We start from the raw sequence: 15,850 nt of genomic DNA, 5'->3' as shown, positions 1-15,850 counted from the left end.
GACGCCCAAGAATGGGGGTCCCATTGCTGCATTGCTTGGATCAAGATACAGTATTGCCACCATATGTGGATCATATTTGGACTCCAGCTTTGGTGGTGGGCTTTCCACCATTTGTGGATTATACTTGGACCGCAGCTTTGATGGGGTCATTGCCACCATTTGTTGTTCGTATTTGGACTCCAGCTTTGGTTGGGGTCAATACAAGCCCACCATATGTAGAGTAACCATTTGTTGTTTCATATTTGGACCCCTGCTTTGATAGGGGGGAATTACCACCAACTGTGTATCATATTTGGATCCCTGCTTTGATAGGGAGACATTGCCACCATTTGTCGTACGTATTTGGACTCCAGCTGTGGTGGAGGGCTTTGCCACAATTTGTTATTCGTATTTGGACTCCAACTTTGGTGGAGGGCATTGCCACCATGTGTGGATCATATTTGGACTCCAGCTTTGGTGGGGGGATTTCCCACCATTTGTGGATTATACTTGGACTCCAGCTTTGGTGGAGGGCATTGCCACCATTTGTTGTACGTATTTGGACTCCAGCTTTGGTGGAGGACATTGCCACCATGTCTTTTTCGTATTTGGACTCCAGCTTTGGTGGAGGGCATTGCCACCATATGTGGATCATATTTGGACTCCAGCTTTGGTGGAGGGCATTGCCACCATATGTGGATCATATTTGGACTCCAGCTTTGGTGGAGGGCATTGCCACCATATATGGATCGTATTTGGACTCCAGCTTTGGTGGAGGGCATTGCCACTATATATGGATCGTATTTGCACTCCAGCTTTGGTGGAGGGCATTGCCATCATATATGGATCGTATTTGCACTCCAGCTTTGGTGGAGGGCATTGCCACCATATATGGATCGTATTTGGACTCCAGCTTTGGTGGGGGGCAATACAAGCCCACCATATGTCGAGTCTTTTTTTTTTTAATCAGGCAGACCTGACCGGCAGATTTGACCTGAGATTAAAAAAGAGCAGCAAGACACAACTCTTCCACACGTAGCACAATAATAAGTAACAAAGTATTTCTCGCCTAGACCAAAACTTCATCCCGCACTGTAATCAGCAGAAGTGGCCCCGGACATCAATCACTTGATGGCGGTAATAAATAGTGAGATGCAGAACACACTCAAAGATTGCACAGCAGTGGGAAAGAAACAATAATTACATAACTTAGCAGCCATCCTTCCCGTTATTACATCCAGTCACTATCTCACCCATGAGGGGGATTTTGATAAATTGCCCATTTTTAGATTCAGACACCCACAGACATGTGACAGCTTCTGATATTCGCTAATGTACGGCACAGGAGATGCATCTGCAAGCGCCAGGCAAACAACATACATGAAAAAGAGATGAAGAGAGATGGCTTGCAAGTCTGTTCAGCCAGTCTTGTGATGCAGGATAGGCCCAAGGGATAGAGGACCTCACTTTCCTCGGGATAGAAGACCTCGCTTTCCTAGGGATAGAGGACCTCCCTTTCCTCGGGACAGAGGACCCCACTTTCCTCAGGACCTCACTTTCCTCAGGATAGAGGACCTCACTTTCCTCGGGACAGAGGACCCCACTTTCCTCAGGACCTCACTTTCCTCGGGATAGAGAACCTTGCTTTTCTTGGGATAGAGGACCTCACTTTCCTCGGTATAGAGGACCTCACTTTCTTTGGGTAGAGGACCTCACTTTCCTTGGGATAGAGGACCTTACTTTCCTCTGGGTAGAGGACCTCGCTTTCCTCGGGATAGAAGACCTTGCTTTCCTCAGGAAAGAGGACCTCACTTTCCTCAGGATAGAGGACCTCACATTCCTCGGGTAGAGGATCTCACTTTCCTCAGGATAGAGGGCCTTACTCTCCTCGGGATAAAGGACCTCACTTTCCTCAGGATAGAGGACCTCACTTTCCTCAGGATAGAGGACCTCCCTTTCCTCAGGATAGAGGACCTCACTCTCCTCGGGATAAAGGACCTCACTTTCCTCGGGTAGAGGATCTCACTTTCCTCAGGATAGAGGGCCTTACTCTACTCGGGATAAAGGACCTCACTTTCCTCAGGATAGAGGACCTCACTTTCCTCAGGATAAAGGACCTCACTTTCCTCAGGATAGAGGACCTCACTTTCCTCAGGATAGAGGACCTCACTTTCCTCAGGATAGAGGACCTCACTCTCCTCGGGATAAAGGACCTCACTTTCCTCGGGATAAAGGACCTCACTCTCCTCAGGATAGAGGACCTCACTTTCCTCAGGATAGAGGACCTTACTCTCCTCGGGATAAAGGACCTCACTTTCCTCTGGATAAAGGACCTCACTCTCCTCAGGATAGAGGACCTCACTTTCCTCAGGATAGAGGACCTCACTCTACTTGGGATAAAGGACCTCACTTTCCTCTGGATAAAGGACCTCACTCTCCTCAGGATAGAGGACCTCACTTTCCTCAGGATAGAGGACCTCACTCTACTTGGGATAAAGGACCTCACTTTCCTCAGGATAGAGGACCTCACTCTCCTTGGGATAAAGGACCTCACTTTCCTCAGGATAGAGGACCTCACTTTCCTCAGGATAAAGGACCTCACTTTCCTCCACTGCAGTTGATGTGGACAGCCTGGTCACAAACCAGAAAGAAATGTGAGAGTGGGCTTTCAGCTGTTCATATCCAAGGAATGGCAACGCACATGGTTATGGCACGGCGCTGCATGCTTTCATCGGCTAATAAATATATCACCTCCGAGCTGCCTGTCCAATGCTGCTAAAAAGTGATTCCCAAGTGTGGTGGTGGGGGGGGGGGACAAACATGGCTACACATGTCAACGACCCCTAAAGGAGAAGCAGTTCACTGAGGAAGTCATCATTCCTCGTCATCTTCTCTTCCTGTCTGCACGTTCAAGCTGTAGACCAGAGGTAGGCAACTTCGGCCCTCCCGCTGTGGTGAAACTACAAATCCCATCATGCCTCAGCCTCTAGGAGTCATGCCTGTGATTGTTAGAGTCTTGCAATGTCTCATGGGACTTGTAGTTTCAAAACAGCTGGAGGGCCGAGGTTGCCTACCCCTGCTGTAGACTGACAGCACTGTGGTGGGAACCGGCTTCATTGAGAGCCGGGCACACTCTCCCGTCATGCAAATTGAATGCGAAAGAAAACCCACATCCAATTCCCATGTTTGTCAACCCAGCCTTAATGAATACATAAATTAAAAAAGTAAATAAATAAAATAAATAAATAAATAAAGACATAAATTAATTAAAGGAAGAAAGAAATGAATCAAATAAACAAACAAATGCATAAATTAATATATACATTTCCCTCTATCTAAAAAAAATAAAAATAAAAATAAATAAAGAGAAAAATTTATTAAAGAAAGAAAGAAATTAATCAAATAAATACCGAAAAAATATATATATTTCCCTCTATCTAAAAAAATAGAAAAATAAATAAAAATAAAGACATAAATTAATTAAAGAAAGAAAAAAAATAATCAAATAAATACCGAAAAAAAATATATATATTTCCCTCTATCTAAAAAAATAGAAAATTTTTTAAAATAAAGACATAAATTAATTAAAGAAAGAAAAAAAATAATCAAATAAATACACAAAAAATATATATATTTCCCTCTATCTAAAAAATTGAAAAATAAATAAAAAAAAAAACATAAATTAATTAAAGAAAGAAAGAAATTAATCAAATAAATACATATATATATATATATATATATATATATATATATATATATATATATATTTCCCTCTATCTATAAAATTGAAAAAAATAAAAAAATAAAGACATAAATTAATTAAAGAAAGAAAGAAAATAATCAAATAAATACATAAATAAATACATTTCCCTCTATCAAAAAAAGTTTGGGCTTTCGATATACTTTAAGCTCCACCTCTCATGCCAAGGTATGCCTGTACTATTAAGCCCCACCCTTTTTGGGATACCTGCCGCCATTTTTTTAATTTTTTTAGTAGAGGTTGCATTATCCGGAGTCACTGCTGAGACTGCCTGACAGTTGGATTGGACAGGTTGCGTCTGATCTCCTTATGCAGAGAAATATGAAAGCCTTTCAGTCATCCCGACCTTCTGTCGTTGCGAGACAAGATTTAACACAACATGTTAAACACCGCCTATGGGAAAATGTACATGTTTGTGTTGAGAGGAAGGCAATGACTGTATCTGCAGATTAGCACTTACACCGCATGGAGCCTTTCATTGCAGAAAATCATTTTCCCAACCCGGCTACGTGAAACCTTTCTTATGTTCCGCACACCTGCCACCAGTGTGACGGATTTGCATTCCTCCGGCCCTGCCTCATTGTCTGATTAAGTGTTATATTAATAGCGTGGCTAATTTTCCCCACGCTGATACTGTACTGCTACACCCAAATAGGAAAACAGTCTGGTGATAATTACCAGGTTATGTATTCTTGTATAATCCTGCCTCAAATACCTTGTTGGGGGATGAAGACATCGATCCTTGAATGGCCGTAGTTGGCCTTGGTCTAGGGCAGTGATGGCGAACCTCGGCACTCCAGCTGTGGTGAAACTACAAATCCCATCTTGCCTCCGCCTCTAGGAGTCATGCCTGTGATTGTCGGGGTCTTGCAATGTCTCATGGGACTTGTAGTTTCAAAACAGCTGGAGGGCCGGGGTTGCCTACCCCTAGTCTAGGGCGTCAGGTCCGCCAGGGATGGTCTATTGCCACCTACATCTTGAGTCAGGGACACATTCCCCTATATATTCAACAGTGCCAGTCGCCTCTGTTCCTGCTGCGACAATCTGGCCAGATTCTCCTTGGTGCCATCCTTGCACAGGTTTATGGAATAGTGTGTGGACCCACTCTGGGACCGCGTACCTAGAACCCATCTGCTAGCAGAATAAGAAGAGAGTTTGCCTTGCCCTTCCAGTTGGCTACCCAAGGTGTACTGACTCCTAGGGGACACATTGCCCCTTCCCAGTCACATAATAAGAAGAGAGTTTGCCTTGCCCTTCCAGTTCGCTACCCAAGGTGTACTGACTCCTAGGGGGACAAATTGCCCCTTCCCAGTCACAGAATAAGAAGAGAGTTTGCCTTGCCCTTCCAGTTCGCTACCCAAGGTGTACTGACTCCTAGGGGGACAAATTGCCCCTTCCCAGTCACAGAATAAGAAGAGAGTTTGCCTTGCCCTTCCAGTTTGCTACCCAAGGTGTACTGACTCCTAGGGGACAAATTGCCCCTTCCCAGTCACAGAATAAGAAGAGAGTTTGCCTTGCCCTTCCAGTTTGCTACCCAAGGTGTACTGACTCCTAGGGGACAAATTGCCCCTTCCCAGTCACAGAATAAAAAGAGAGTTTGCCTTGCCCTTCCAGTTCGCTACCCAAGGTGTACTGACTCCTAGGGGACACATTGCCCCTTCCCAGTCACAGAATAAGAAGAGAGTTTGCCTTGCCCTTCCAGTTCGCTACCCAAGGTGTACTGACTCCTAGGGGACACATTGCCTCTATCAGACCTCTATCAGCCCTCTATCAGACCTCTATCAGCCCTCTATCAGACCTCTATCAGGCCTCTATCAGACCTCTATCAGGCATCTATCAGACCTCTATCAGCCCTCTATCAGCCCTCTATCAGACCTCTATCAGGCCTCTATCAGACCTCTATCAGCCCTCTATCAGCCCTCTATCAGACCTCTATCAGGCCTCTATCAGACCTCTATCAGCCCTTGCACAGTTTAGCAGTTCACACCGGCCACCAAAACTTTCAGATGGTAAATCCGACCACGTATTCAGCACGTATGGCCAAAATCTGTTAAAATTACATTTGCGCAACAGATGGGTTGAGCAGTCACATAATCCTGTGTGTGTAATTATTATAGGAATCCTGAAGCTGTGGGAGGACCGTGGCTAGTGACCAATCAATATGGACCGGTGCCCGTCCTAGGCCTACTCAGCTGGCAGGCTCGTGAATCTCAGGCTGGAGCAAATTGTTTAAAATTCCAGTTATCCCTCCCCCATTACATGGTAGAGGTGATTAACCAGACCCAAATTACCCAGATCACAACACATTTATGATAATATAAGAGACAGACACAAACAACTAAGCTCAAATACCATTTAGAGTGTGCTGAAGGCATGCTAAAGTGGCCCCTCAACCAATGGATCCCCTCAACCAACAGCTTAAGGAATCAGGACCATAATATTGAAGATTGCAATTTCAAAAGTTCTCCCCCTGTACTCGTGAACCTGAAGATTGGATGGGCCACCAATGCTGGTTAGATCGCCAGTTTCTCAGGCGAAGAGTAGATCTTAAAGGATAGGCAACCTTAAAGTGACCTCTTTTTTGACATTTTGGGGCATTCGTAAAGGTCACTTGGGCACACATGTTTATACTATAGAAGGGTAGAAGGGAGCATACCTCTCAAATCTCCAAAAAAAGAAAAGTGAGACACCTTTTAGCTCCTAAATTCTCTGGGGCTTTAGCCAATCAGTTACTAGGCATCTCTAACCAATGGAAAGCTTTGGTGCTGACTTACGTTTGGTGGAGAAACCATCACTCAGGCTTTTCTAACCTGTCTAGTTGCCCTATACTATGAAGATTGGTCAACCAGAGATGTATTTTTTGGAACCAACAGACATCGGGGCATCACCCAGTCTGGCCAGATCACTCAACAGTCATCTTTAATCAAAAGACAGCTTTGGCACAGACTTATCTTTGGGAAAAACACCACTCAGGCTTTTCTAACCTGTCCAAGGAACCTTTATTATTAGGATTGGTCAGCCAGGGATTCATTTTTTTTGCACCCACATACACCAGGGATGTCACCCAATCTGTCCAGATCAGTCAACAATCATCTCTAACCAACAGACATTTTGACCTTTATTATTAGGATTGGTCAACCAGAGATACATTTTTGACACCCACATACAACAGAGCTGTCAAGCAATCCGGCCAATCAGTTAACAGTCATTACTAACCAATGGACAGCTTTGGTGCTGACTTAACTTTGGTGGGGAAATCATCACCCAGGTTTTTCTAAGTTGTCTATTTCAGTTGACCTTTGGGGCATTCGTTTAGGTCACTTGGGCACACATGTTTATACTATAGAAGGGTAGAAGGGGGCATACCTCTCAAATCTCCAAAAAAAGAAAAGTGGGACACCTTTTAGCTCCTAAATTCTCTGGAAATAGACACGCTCCCCCAGCCACACACCAATCAGAAACAAATTCTTGCAAGCGAGACCCTGAAGCAATGCAAGCACTCAACAACTCTAGCTCTTACGGATACCTACAATGGTATATGATTGGGAGTTTAGCCAGACACCTTTGGAGCTGACTCGTCTTTGGAGGAGAAACCTTCACCGTAGGCTGTTCTAACCTGTCCAGTTGCCTTTTACTATGAAGATTGGTCAACCAGAGATACATTTTTGGCAAATTGGCACCGACAGACATCAGGGCTGTCACCCATTCTGGCCAGATCAGTGAACAATCATCTCTAATCAATGCTCAGGTTTGAAGTTGACCATCACTCAGGCCTTTCAAACCCGTTCAATTGACCTTTACTATGAAGATAGTTCAACCAGAGATTCATTTTTGGCAACCAATAGAAATCAGGGCTTTAGATAATCAGTTAATCGTCATCTCTACCCAATGGAAAGCTTTGGTGCTGACTTACGTTTGGTGGAGAAACCATCACTCAGGCTTTTCTAACCTGTCTAGTTAACCTTTTCTATGAAGATTGGTCAACCAGAGATGAATTATTTGGAAATTGGCACCAACAGACATCGGGAATGTCACCCATTCTGGCCAGATCAGTCAACAGTCATCTCGAATCAATGGACAGGTTTGCTGCTGACTTATCTCTAGTGGAGAAACCATCACTCAGGCCTTTCAAACCTGTTCAGTTGACCTTTACTATGAAGATAGTTCAACCAGAGATACATTTTTGGCACCAATAGAAATCGGGGCTTTAGCCAATCAGTTACTAGGCATCTCTAACCAATGGAAAGCTTTGGTGCTGACTTACGTTTGGTGGAGAAACCATCACTCAGGCTTTTCTAACTTGTCTAGTTGCCCTTTACTATGAAGATTGGTCAACCAGAGATGTATTTTTGGCACCAACAGACATCGGGGCATCAACCAGTCTGGCCAGATCACTCAACAGTCATCTTTAATCAAGAGACAGCTTTAATCAAGAGACAGCTTTAATCAAGAGACAGCTTTGGCACAGACTTATCTTTGGGAAAAACATCACTCAGGCTTTTCTAACCTGTCCAAGGAACCTTTATTATTAGGATTGGTCAGCCAGGGATTCATTTTTTTTTGCACCCACATACACCAGGGATGTCACCCAATCTGTCCAGATCAGTCAACAATCATCTCTAACCAACAGACATTTTGACCTTTATTATTAAGATTGGTCAACCAGAGATACATTTTTGACACCCACATACAACAGGGCTGTCACCCAATTCGGCCAATCAGTTAACAGTCATTACTAACCAATAGACAGCTTTGGTGCTGACTTAACTTTGGTGGGGAAATCGTCACCCAGGTTTTTCTAAGCTGTCCATTTCAGTTGACCTTTGGGGCATTTGTTTAGGTCACTTGGGCACACATGTTTATACTATAGAAGGGTAGAAGGGAGCATACCTCTCAAATCTCGAAAAAAAAGGAAAGTGGGACACCTTTTAGCTCCTAAATTCTCTGGAAATAGACACGCCCCCCCAGCCACACACCAATCAGAAGCAAATTCTTGCAAGCGAGACCCTGAAGCAATGCAAGAACTCAACAACTCTAGCTCTTACGGATACCTACAATGGTATATGATTGGGAGTTTTGCCAGACACCTTTGGAGCTGACTCGTCTTTGGAGGAGAAACCTTCACCGTAGGCTTTTCTAACCTGTCCAGTTGACCTTTACTATTATGATTGGTCCACCAGAGATACATTTTTGGCAAATTGGCACCGACAGACATCGGGGCTGTCACCCATTCTGGCCAGATCAGTCAACAGTCATCTTGAATCAATGCTCAGGCTTGAAGTTGACTTATCTTTAGTGGAGAAACCATCACTCAGGCCTTTCAAACCCGTTCAATTGACCTTTACTATGAAGATAGTTCAACCAGAGATTCATTTTTGGCAACCACGAAATCGTCACCCATGCTTTTCTAAGCTGTCCAGTTCAGTTGACCTTTACTATTATGATTGGTCCACCAGAGATGCATTTTTGGCAAATCGGCACCGACAGACATCGGGGCTGTCACCCATTCTGGCCAGATCAGTCAACAGTCATCTCTAACCAATGGACAGATTTGATGCTGACTTATCTTTAGTGGAGAAACCATCACTCAGGCCTTTCAAACCCGTTCAGTTGACCTTTACTACGAAGATAGTTCACCCCACAGACATCGGGGCTGTATCAAATCAGTAAACAGGCATCCCTAGCTTTGGTGCTGACTCATCTTTGGTGGATAAACCATCACTCAGGCCTTTCAAACCCGTTCAGTTGACCTTTACTATGAAGATAGTTCACCCCACAGACATCGGGGACACAAATCAGTTAACAGGCATCCCTAACCAATGGAAAGCTTTGGTGCTGACTCATCTTTGGTGGATAAACCATCACTCAGGCATTTCTAACCTTTCTAGTTGAACTTTACTATTAAGATTGGTCATTGGGATACATTTTTGGCACCCACATACATTGAGGCTGTCACCCAATCCAGTCAGATCAGTCAACAGTCACCTCTAACCCATGGACAGCTTTAGATGGAGTTAAAAGACACCAGAAAACCACCAGAGTATACTTTAGTTATCTCAATTTTTTTTCCCTCCGGTGACTTGGGAAACCTTTTTCTTGTTATTTCAAGTGGAAAATTCAGTGAGCCTCACACCAAATCCCAGGGGAGACAACTAGAGTGAATGGCACAGCTCTCTCTCTCTCTAGTTCTTTCTTACTACGACCTCTCCAGTATTGACATCTCCTCGAGCACGGGTAAGGGGAGCTTGTTCCAGCATTTACAGGCACATAATGAGGGGAGCGGATCCGGAGGCAGCACAGGGGGGGCATTTGTTATGCAGAACAGTACGGATGCCCATGACATAACCTCATTGTTAACTCACAAAGAGCCGAAATAAAAGGAAAACAACAAGAACCAACAAAGAGACATTGGGGAAGTCAGCAGAGCTGCCCCTCATTTAATAAACCAGTGGTCTCCAAACTGCGGCCCGGGGGCTGGATGTGGCCCTTTGCTTGTCTTTATCTGGCCCTTGGGGCACTAATTTCACCAACTGGATCCAATGACGGAGCACCATTCCCCCTAATGACATCATCGATGGGGTAAAATTCCTCTTTTTGTTATCAACAGTGGGGCACTATTTCTCTTGTTAAAGCCAATGATGTGCCGGGGACTTTTCTACTGCCACTGGCCACAGTCTGCCCCCCCCCCCCCCCAAAGTCTGAAGGACAGTCAACTGTCCCTATCAATAATGGGGCACTATTCCTCTCATTAAAGACAATGATGTGCCGGGGACTTTTTTATTCCCACTGGCCACAGTCTGCCCCCCCTAAAGTCTGAAGGACAGTCAACTGTCCTTATTAATAATGGGGCACTATTCCTCTCATTAAAGACAATGATGTGCTGGGGCCTTTTCTACTCCCACTGGCCACAGTCTGCCCCCTCAAAGCCTGAATGGCAGTCAACTGGCCCTAACAACAATGGGGCACTATTCTTCTCATTAAAGCCAATCATGTGCTGGGGCATTTTCTACACTGGCCACAGTCTGAACCCCCCCCCCCCCACCCAACAAAGCCTGAAGAACAGTAAATTGGACCTATCAACAATGGGGCACTATTCCTCTCATTAAAGCCAACGGTGTGCCATTCTACTACCAGTCTGGGCCCCCTAAAGCCTGAAGGACAGTCAACTGGTCCTATCAATAATGGGCACTATTCCACTCATTCAAGAAAATGATGTGCTGGGGCATTTTCTATACTGGCCCCAGTCTGCCCCCCCCTCCAAAAAAGCTTGAAGGACAGTCATCTGGCCCTATTAATAATGGGGCACTATTCCTCTCATTAAAGCCAATGATGTTCCGGGCCTTTTCTACTCCCACTGGCCACAGTCTGCCCCCCCAAAGTCGAAGGACAGTCAACCTGCTCTATCAACAATGGGGCACTATTCCTCTCATTAAAGCCAATGGGGTGCCATTCTACTACCAGTCTGGCCCCCCTAAAGCCTGAAGGACAGTCAACTGGACTGCATTTTCTACACTGGCCCCAGTCTGCCCCCCCCCCCCAAAAAAAGGCCTTAAGGACAGTCAACTGGCCCTTTCAAAAATGGGGCACTATTTCTCTCATGAAAGCCAATGATGTCCCGGGGCATTTTCTACATTGGCAACAGTCTACCCCCTCCCCCTCACCCCCCCCCCAAAGCTTAAAGGACAGTAAACCATTGATGGGGAAATATTCTTTGCTTTGATATGATATCAACAGTGGGGCACTATTCCTCTAGTTAAAGCCAATGATGTGTCAGGGACTTTTCTACTCCAACTGGCCACAGTCTGCCCCCACTCCAAAGCCTGAAGGACAGTCAATAATGGGGCACTATTCCTCTCATTCAAGAGAATGATGTGTTGGGGCATTTTCCACACTGGCCCCAGTCTATCCGCCCCCCCCCCCCCCCCCCGAAAAAAGCATGAAGGCCAGTCAACTTGCCCTATCAATAATGGGGCACTATTCCTCTCATTCAAGAAAATGATGTGCTGGGGCATTTTCTACATTGGCAACAGTCTAACCCCCCCCCAAAGCCCAAAGAACAGTAAACCATTGATGGGGCACTATTCTATGCTTTGATATCAACAGTGGGGCACTATTCCTCTCATTAAAGCCAATGATGTTCTGGGGCATTTTCTACACTGGCCACAGTCTAAGCCCCCTCCCCCCCAAAGCCAGTAGGACGGTAAACCATTGATGGGGCACTATTTTTTGCTTTGATATCAACAGTGGGGAGCTATTCCTCTCGTTAAAGTCAATGATGTTCCGGGGGTCATTTATACTACCACTGGCCACAGTCTGACCCCTCAAAGCCTGAAGGACAGTCAACTGGCCCTATCAACAATGGGGCACTATTCCTTTCATTAAAGCCAATGATGTGCCAGGGCATTTTCTACTACCACTGTCCACAGTCTGGCCCCCCTAAAGCCTGAAGGACAGTCAACTGGCCCTATCAACAATGGGGCACTATTCCTCTCGTTAATGCCAATGATGTGCCAGGGGTCTTTTCTACTCCCACTGGCCACAGTCTGCCCCCGCAAAGCCTGAAGGACAGTCAACTGGCCCTATCAACAATGGGGCACTATTCCTTTCATTAAAGCCAATGATGTGCCAGGGCATTATCTACTACCACTGTCCACAGTCTGGCCCCCCTAAAGCCTGAAGGACAGTAAACTGTCCCTTTGCTTAGAAAGTTTGGAGACCCCTGGACTAAGCCCTGGAGCAAATGCACTTGCAAAGTGTGCAGTCTATTTGCCTTCAGTAAATCAAACCAGTCTATCCAAAGAAAAGTTTCATGCGGTTGGCACTCACCCTGGAACTCCCCGGCGCTGTTATCTCGGGAGCTGCTCATGCAGTTCTCCAGGTAAATCCCATCTTTGTAGCAGTCGTCCTTCTTGGTATAGCTTGTCACCTCATTCGGTTGCGACTGAACCTCCCCGTCATGGCAGGAGCAAGGTGTCTGCATGATGCCACAAGGGTGAAAGCTGCTACTGCTGCTCAGGCAGGTGTCAAGCCACTTACAGAGGATCTGGCAAGCCGCTTTCCTGGGGTTGCGGTTGCCCAAAACCAGGTATTCCAGGGAGAAGTCGGTCTCCTGAGGCTTGTTGGTCTTCCATTGCAGCTGGGTGTCCTCCTTTTTGGGCAAGGTCTGCTTCATTTGGAGGAACTGCTTGTTGGACTGTAGAAAAGCGTATTGGATGGTACTGTCGCAGAGTTTCAAGACATCGTCGAAACTCTCCATCCCCAAGTACGTCCGCGTGGACTCCAGGAAAGAGTCAAACTGAGAGGTCCTGATCTGCTGGTGGTCGCATATACCTGCCGGCTTGGAGACTTTCACGTACAGCGTGTACCTCCTGGGGTCCGGGTTCTGGATAATCCAAGCGCACAGCGAAGAGTTCAAGGGAAAAAGAGACAGAGAGGAGAAGTAGCCGTAAAATTCCCCCTGCACTTGCGTGGTGCAGGAACTGTGTCCGAAGTCCAGGCTGGCCGCCGTCCAGGCGAAAAAAAGCGGCAACGTGAAAAGCAAGTGGTGGGAAGATTCAGCGCTCCTCATCCTAGGTCTCTGGTCCTTTGGAATTCAAAGTAATTGTCAAGCAGGGGCCAGATCTTGGACATAACAGGTAGAGCAGGAGGATAAAAAAGGCAGTTTATGAGGCTTGGAGGAAAAATGAGTCCGGTCTTGGTCTGCTTGTCTCAGACGCCCTCGTGTGGCCGCACTCTCCAATCTGGAAGGGAAAGAAAAAGAGAAAACGGATTAACTCTTGCCGACGGAAATTCAACGTCTTCGCAATTCGATTTAAGAGAGCAGCTTTCACATCATCAAGGACATTTTATTATTTCAATTACATCATCATATTGAGAAGATATATATATTTTTTTTATCACTGCGGTTGAGTTACAATGACACCCTACATGGCAATCGGCGACGAAGGTTTATCTCTGAGTTGGGCGCGTTTTGCACCTTGCGAAAGAATGCCGTTTAACGCCTGCAAAAAAAACCACAAAAAAAACAAACAAGAGCTGAGATAACTTAACTGCCTCGGCGCTGCGGCGACAAGCAAAGCCTCCCTCCGTAGCAACGCGACTACAACTAACGACACCTCTACGGGAAGGAAGGTCTCCGCCAAGGAACGGCATCGCCCGTCTCTTCTCCCAACACCGCTGGAAGCTAAAAAAGGCTATTGTATCTCCAGAGCCCGCCAGCCAATTGTCCGAAATCCAAGGAGACCGAGGAAGAAATGCGGCTCAACGACTCCGAGTCTCAAGTGTTAAAGCGAGCGTTCAGCTTTCAAAAGGAAATTGATTTTCTTAGCCAGAGAGACGGGGGAAGAAAAAAAAAAAAAAGACATTTCTCTTTGGGAACCCAGCGACCGCCTTTTCTACGGGGAACCTTCCTGACCAGCCAGTCCTCCTCGCTGCCGATCGGGGCGGCCGAATCTCTCGCCAACCACCAGTTTTAACGAACGAACGTTACCGGCGTGTGTGAAAAGGACAGATGGTTCGTAAAAAAAACAAAAAAACAAAAAGTGGAGATTTGAGTTATTTGCGGTGCGTCGGTATTCCTCGGACGCAGGTTGGCTTTTCCTGACGGGGCGCCGAGGCTGGCACGCTGCGAACTCGACGGCTTCTGTCACCGGAGACAGAGGGACCTGCTTGTTGCATGAAGATCTCCGCGAGATCCGCAACCCCCCCCCCCCTCTCTGTCTACAAATTGTATCGTTTATGAAGATACAAACAATAGAGAGCCTGATTGGAAGTATAGAAAGCCGATCAGATCACCACGTGTGACAGAAAAAAAGGTGCCCCAGAAATACTCCATTACCCCAAAATGTAGCAAAATGTAGCGAAAATACTAAAATAAAACTACTCTGTTACCCAAAATGTATGCAGGAATACTCAACTACCTCAAAATGTAGCAAAATGTATCCAGATATACTCCATTACACCAAAATTTATCAAAAATACTCCAGGACTACTCAATTACTGAAAAAGTATGCAAAATGTATCAAAAATACTAAAATAAAACTACTCTGTTACCCAAAATGTATGCAGGAATACTCAATTACCCCAAAATGTAGCAAAATGTATCGAAAATACTACTCCGTTACCCAAAATTTATACAGGAATACTCCATCACCCGAAAATGTAGCAAAATGTATCGAAAATACTAAAATAAAACTACTCTGTTACCCAAAATGTATGCAGGAATACTCCATCACCCGTAAATGTATCCGGATATATTCCATTACACCAAAATGTATCAAAAATACTCCAGGACTACTCCATTACCCCAAAATGTATCGAAAATACTAAAATAAAACTACTCTGTTACCCAAAAAATGTATGCAGGAATACTCAACTACCCCAAAATGTAGCAAAATGTATCGAAAATACTACTCCATTACCCAAAATGTATCTAGAAATACCCCATTACCCGAAAATGTATCCAGATATATTCCATTACACCAAAATGTATCAAAAATACTCCAGGACTACTCCATTACCCCAAAATGAAGCAAAATGTATTGAAAATGCTACTCTGTTACCCAAAATGTATGCAGGAATACTCTATAACCCCAAAATGAAGCAAAATGTATCGAAAATACTAAAATAAAACTACTCTGTTACCCAAAATGTATGCAGGACTACTCCATTACCCCAAAATGAAGCAAAATGTATTGAAGATACTCAAATGCTACTATGTTAACCAAAATGTATGCAGGAATACTCCATTACACCAAAATGAAGCAAAATGTATCGAAAATACTAAAATAAAACTACTCTGTTACCCAAAATGTATGCAGGAATACTCTATAACCCCAAAATGAAGCAAAATGTATCAGAAAACACTACTTCATTACCCAAAATGTATCCAGAAATACTCCATTACACCAAAATGTATCAAAAACACTTCAGGAATACTCCATTACCCAAAAATGAAGCAAAATGTATCGAAATATACTACTCCTTTACCTAAAATGTATGTGAATATATTTTATTACCCAAAAATGTATTTAAAATACTCCAGGAATACTGCATTATCCCGAAATGTAGCAAAATGTATAGAAAAATACTACTCCATTATCCAAAATGTAT

General features: G+C 44.8%; 1 protein-coding gene across 2 annotated transcripts in view; it reads right to left on the bottom strand.

The window, feature by feature from the left end:
* Window positions 1–15,850, bottom strand: part of ADGRB1 (adhesion G protein-coupled receptor B1) — a 735,432-nt gene that overhangs the window by 487,030 nt on the left and 232,552 nt on the right. For both annotated transcript variants that reach the window (XM_040352071.1, XM_040352072.1), the window contains exon 2: window positions 12,566–13,479. In XM_040352071.1, coding sequence (XP_040208005.1) covers window positions 12,566–13,307 — 742 coding nt within the window. In that variant the 5' untranslated portion in view covers window positions 13,308–13,479. The remainder of the gene's footprint in view (window positions 1–12,565; window positions 13,480–15,850) is intronic.

This window comes from Rana temporaria, chromosome 5 (assembly GCF_905171775.1).
Source record: "Rana temporaria chromosome 5, aRanTem1.1, whole genome shotgun sequence".
NCBI classification, from domain to species: Eukaryota; Metazoa; Chordata; class Amphibia; order Anura; family Ranidae; genus Rana; species Rana temporaria.
This window is presented reverse-complemented; position numbering and strand designations above follow the sequence as displayed.